The following is a 5,747-nucleotide window of genomic DNA, read 5'->3' on the forward strand; positions in this document are numbered from 1 at the left end:
GCCAGCTCCACCCGCGCGTCCGCGCAGCGTTCTATTGTAGGTAAGCCCGAAGTTTACCCCGGAGCGGAGACACACAGCCCCAGGGTGTGTTCTGTTCCCGAACATCCCGCTGCAGAAATGGGAGGAACTCCCCACCCCTTTAGGGCGAAGAAGCGGAGCCGACCAGGGATGGAGCCTGCCCCGGAGACCTCCGCGCACGGCAGAGGCTGGGCCGGAAGCTCCCACCCCCTTCGAAGGCCCGGGCGTCCCCGGGAGCCGGCGGTGGCGGAGCGGGCGCGGTGAGGACCGGCGTGACATCGAGCGGGCTGCCCGCGGAGCCCCGTGGTGGGACTTCCTTACTTACTGGTACTGAGCCCGGGAACTGGAGAGTTCTACCGAACTACATTTGGCACCGAAAGCATCTTTCCTGAAGTGCGACTATTAAGCTATGCCACGCTTTCGCAGTCGTGTTTGGGCAGTGTTCCCATTTTTAAATGACACGCGGGGTCTAATAAAAATATGTGGCCCAGCCTCCTGCAGTTTCTTGGGAGCCCCGGGGTCTCCAGGCAGCCCTACACACACGCACAGCCATTCACACCCACACTCGTGCACACACCACGCGCGCGCACACAGTTACTCGCGCTTGGTCCGGCACCCTCCTCGCGGCGGGGTAATTACGACTCCGCCGAACGGTGATTGGCCAGCCCGTTCCTCAGCGGGGCCCCTCAGCCAATGGATGGCCGCTCAGCCCAGGCCCCGCCCCCCCCGGAGCGGGTGGCGCGGGCCCGGGGAACCGATCACGCGGGGCCGGACCCGGGGCAACACCCACCCCCCTGCACCCGGGGCCGCCCGCCCTCGGCTGCGCCGCCGCCCGCGCGCTCAGGTCTGGGCAGCGTCACCCGGCGGCGGCCGCACTCGGGGTCCGCGCGGCGTCCTCGGGACTCAGCGGGCCGCCAGCCCGACCCAGCCGCGCCCCCCGCCCCTGCTGGCCCCTCCCCCTCCCCGCCCCCAGTGAGGCCGCCCGGGCGGCGACCGGGACCGCGACCTGAAAGGCGAGCCAGGCGGCTGCCCGATCGGCTGTCGGCGCGCACTCGCTCCTGCCCAGCCCAGCCCGGAGGCCGCCGCCTGCCCCGCGGGGCCCGACGCCAGCGCTCCGGGCAGCGGCTCCGGGGTCGGCCCGCGCGTGCGCCCGGGAGCCGCGCGCCACCATCCCCAGCGGGGACCGGGGTCGGTCGCGCCCGGGGCGACCCCGAGGAGCCCGGCCGAGCCCGAGCAGCCCGCGGCCGCGATGCCTGACGAGCTGACGGAGCCCGGGCGCGCCACGCCGGCCCGAGCCTCCTCCTTCCTCATCGAGAACCTGCTGGCGGCCGAGGCCAAGGGCGCGGGGCGCGCGGCGCAGGGCGACGGCGGCCGGGAGGACGAGGAGGACGGCGACGACCCGGAGGATGAGGACGCGGAGAAGGCGCGGCGGCGACGGCTACAGCGGCGGCGACAGTTGCTGGCGGGCACGGGGCCCGGCGGCGAGGCGCGGGCCCGGGCGCTGCTCTGGCCGGGCGCGCTGGGCCTTGGTCCCCGGCCGCCCCCCGGTCCTGGGCCGCCCTTCGCTCTGGGCTGCGGAGGCGCAGCGCGCTGGTACCCACGGGCGCACGGCGGCTACGGAGGTGGCCTCAGTCCTGACAGTGAGTGAGGGCGCGGGGAGGGTGGGCCAGGCGGCGGGGCCCGACTTCCTCCCTGCTCGTTCGCTCGGGGACTTCGGACTTGCCGCCGCCGGTTCTCGGCCATCTTCTCCCTTCCGTGGAACGGCCTCTGGGCCGTGAGGGGCCCCCACAGAGCCACTTGCTGGGCGGGTTTTGAGGCCTACTTTCTGGGGCAGGAGCTCTGCTAGAGAGGAGGCTTTGCAGGCCATGGCTTCACTCATCGCCGGCTCCTCGAGTTCCAGGGAGGCTGGGGACAGGGGACAACAGGCGGCCAAAGAAAAGAGAAAGGAGAGTGGAAGAGGACAGGAAAAGATACAGGAGAAGGCGAGAGAGGCTGAGAAGGAGAATGGGAGGATGGAGGAAGAAAGGAATGTGCTTCGGGAGGGAGAATGAGGGGAAAAGGGAAGATGCTGGAAAGAGAACCCGAAGAGTGATCCCAGAGAGAAAAGAGAAGAAAATATGGAGGGAAAGGGAGACACAATAGCGTCAGACAGGGAAAAATAAACCGGGGCACTGAGCAGAGGGCCCACTCTTGTGGGGGTGGGGCCGGGGAGGAGCCTTCTAACACAAGAGCTGTGACCCCCAAAGTCATGTTCCTCTGTGCCCACCGCAGACAGCCTGGGACAGGGGTCTGGGCCTCCCTCTTGGTCCTGGGTGGGGGTGGGGGAGACATGGGCTGTGCGAGGCAAGAAGGGAGCCTGTTCTGAAGCCCCCAGTCCGACCCCTCTCTTCTTTTTCTGCCCCTCCCCCTCCCTGCCTTTGTTCACTGCTGAGGGCTCCAGACTGGGGCTGGGGGTTTCTCAGCCCCAGAACCCATCTGCCCCCTTGCTTGGGTATCTGACCCCTGAGTTCTGCTTCCCCTCCCCAGGGTTCCAGGGTTGCTGCCCTCCTTTTGGACCTCCCCTTTAGGAAGGCCCCTAGGAGGAAGGCCAGGAAAGCCAGTCCAAGTCCCCCAGCCCCAGCTTTGCCAGACCCCCACCCCCAACACAGCCTTGGGACCTTGGGGCCAGCTGAGGATGGGATCCCTCTGCAACCTCCGGCTCTGGGATCATTCTGTTCTCCGTGTGAATATCAGTGTGTGCTGGGGAGTAAGTGGCCTCCGACCCCCACTCACTTGGTAGATAACCATTTCCCTGACGTGGAGTGACCCCCTTGTAAAAGGACCCACATCTTGGCGCCCAGACTCACGAAGTCCAGGCCCCCACCCCCTTCCCGTAGACTGGAGAAGAGCCTCCCTGGCTTCCTGGAAATTAAGCAACTCCATGTAGTGCCCTTCTGGGGGAGATTCTGGAAAGGTTTCTCAGGTTGAAATTTGTTCTTTGCTCTTCCCTGGGGCGCATCCCCTCCTGCAGCCCAGGTGGCACCCCCACCCCTGCAGAGGCAGAGCCTGCTTATTTCGTGCCATGCGGGTTAGGGTCCCGCTTCCTCACCTGGCAAGCCAGCCCGGTGCCTTGTGGCAGCGTATGGGCCCCTTTGAGTTTGGGGTCTTGGGGTATTGGGGGGAGGCAGGGACTCCCCAGATCTAGTAGCATGCACCACAACCTGCTACCGACTCCTCTGTGGGCACCATGAGGGCACACACCATGGGGACTGGCCATGCAATGAGTGGGACGTACACTCCTTGGGCACCAGCACAGAGCTGGAGCCATGCACAGCAGCCCAGCAGTGTGTGTGCCCATTGCATGAGCGTGCAAACACAGCAGTTACTTTGCAGGCACACACCAGCCGAGGGCACAGCCTTCTGAGGGCCCAGGGCCAGGCCAAACTCTGCCTTGACCTCCGACCTGTCAGCCAGCGCCTTCCCTTTGCATGAGAGGCTTCAGACCCAGGCAGAAAAGCAGCCGGTCCGAGTCAGCCTCGGGAACCTGGCAATAGGAGGGCTGCCCTCTTCAATCCGGGCAAGGGCTCCTGGGTCCCAGCTGGTGTCTTTAACCTGACACCGTCCCTTGCCAGCCCTGTGGGCATCCTCTTGTGCTGGGAGATGAGCAGGGGAGCTTGGTACTGGCAAAGTGAACTCAGACACCCGCTGTGAGCTTCTATACCCCCAAACCCATGAGGTTGACCCTCCAGTCTAGAAGGTGTTTGGGGCAGGCTCATGCTACATGATGCTTGGAATGACATGTGCCCGTGTTCCCTTTGAGCATGACTGTGGCTGGTGTGGACTTGCCTTGAGGGCACTGGGGCAGGGTACAAGGTATGAGGTGTGGGGGTGCGGCCTCAGCCGGCGGGAGTTCTCTTTTGGGGATCCTTTGCTTTGGTTTGTCCTCCTGCTACGGAATGTTTCTGTGCAAGGGGCAAGGGGCGTGGGAAGAGCCTGGGAACTCTTCATTCCTCCCTCTGGGGGCCTTGGTGTGGGGCTGGGTGCCAGGTGGCAGGGGTGTCCTGTGCTTGTTTTTCGGTGTGTACCTTTCTCAGAAGGACCTCTTTCCTCTTGTCCCGGGCTTCGCGGGTGTTCTGTGTGATTCTCCCGCCGCCAGCGGTGCAGCTGGGAGTAGGGAGTGCTCCCTGGGCTCAGCCTGCTTCTCCCGCATAGTACTTTCGTTTCTTTTCTTTGCTGTGCAACTCTTTATTGTCCTCTGGCGTGGGTGTGCGTTTGTGCGTGCGTGAGTGTTGCGGGGTGTTGCTTTGGAGCCGCCTCCGATGATTCAGCCTCCGTCTGCATCCCCAGAGCTGCTGGGTGCCCAGCCCTGTGCTGGAGGGTCTCCCTGCTGGTGGCTGTGAGCGACCTGAAGGTGGGCACGGCTGGCCTCAGTGATTGAGTCTGGATATCAGCGCCCTAGAACCAACGGTGGTGCCCCTCTCTCCCCTGCAGCCAGCGACCGGGACTCACCGGAGACAGGCGAGGAGATGGGCCGTGCTGAGGGCGCCTGGCCGCGAGGCCCCGGGCCAGGAGCGGTGCAGCGGGAGGCGGCGGAGCTGGCGGCGCGGGCCCCGGCGGTCGGCGCGGAGGAGGCGGCAGAGCTGGCCGAGGTCCCGGCGGCGGCGGGGGAGACACGCGGCGGCGTTGGCGTGAGCGGCGGCCGAAAGAAGAAGACGCGCACCGTCTTCTCCCGCAGCCAGGTTTTCCAGCTCGAGTCCACCTTCGACCTGAAGCGCTACCTGAGCAGCGCCGAGCGCGCCGGCCTGGCCGCCTCCCTGCAGCTCACCGAGACGCAGGTCAAGATCTGGTTCCAGAACCGCCGCAACAAGTGGAAGCGGCAGCTGGCGGCCGAGCTGGAGGCGGCCAGCCTGTCCCCGCCGGGAGCGCAGCGCCTGGTCCGTGTGCCAGTGCTCTACCACGAGAGTCCCCCGGCCGCGGCCGCCGGGCCCCCGGCCACGCTGCCCTTCCCGCTGGCGCCCGCCGCGCCCGCACCGCCCCCGCCGCTGCTCGGCTTCTCTGGGACCCTCGCCTACCCGCTGGCCGCCTTCCCGGCCGCCGCTTCCGTGCCCTTTCTGCGGGCGCAGATGCCGGGACTGGTGTGAGCCCCGCCCGCCGGGCCCTCTCCCCGCGGCCCCCGTGGACCTCTGTGGACGCGCGATCCGGCGGCAGGTGCAGGGCGCAGGCGGCGTTAGGGGAGGCATGGCCGCTCCTGCGGCCTCCCCGGCACCTCGGCACCTCGGGAGCGCGGGCCACGGCCAGACGGGCCTCAGCCCCTGTGGGGAGCGCCTCTAGAATGTAACGGGACGCCCCACCCAGTTGCCAGTCTGGATCCACACTGGAACAGCGGGTAATACAGAGAATGGGCGGCACAGCCCACGGCGCCATGGCCACCTCGAGCCTCAGCGAGGAGCGGCCGGTCACGGCCACTGGGGCAGCTACCCCTAGGCCAAGTCCAGCGCAGCAAAGGAAAACTATGAACCGGCTGTCCAAGGCTGCTCAGATACTGTCCCCACAGACTGCCCCCAACACTAAACGTCCCTTTCCTGGGACCCAGACAGCAGGCCGACCGGAGGGCCGAGCCACCCCTCCCGCGGGCGCCGGTGGAGAAAGCACCCTGGACCTGTGGTCCCCACGTCCCTTCCGCGACCAGGCAGGCTCCCTCCAGGCGCCGCGGCCTCCAGGTGGTGGTGGTTTTTTTTTTTTTTTTTTTT

General features: G+C 66.6%; 1 protein-coding gene across 1 annotated transcript; it reads left to right on the forward strand.

Annotated features, from left to right (window-relative positions):
• The first annotated feature begins 1,267 nt into the window (after positions 1 to 1,267).
• On the forward strand, positions 1,268 to 5,733 carry HMX1 (H6 family homeobox 1). The gene is made up of 2 exons (XM_017539030.2): positions 1,268 to 1,658; positions 4,489 to 5,733. The coding sequence occupies exons 1-2, from the start codon at positions 1,268 to 1,270 to the stop codon at positions 5,136 to 5,138; spliced, it is 1,041 nt and encodes a 346-aa protein (XP_017394519.2). The 3' UTR covers positions 5,139 to 5,733.
• Positions 5,734 to 5,747: the final 14 nt, after the last annotated feature.

The sequence above is a fragment of the Cebus imitator genome, unplaced genomic scaffold, assembly GCF_001604975.1.
Source record: "Cebus imitator isolate Cc_AM_T3 unplaced genomic scaffold, Cebus_imitator-1.0 Scaffold117, whole genome shotgun sequence".
Lineage (NCBI taxonomy): Eukaryota > Metazoa > Chordata > Mammalia > Primates > Cebidae > Cebus > Cebus imitator.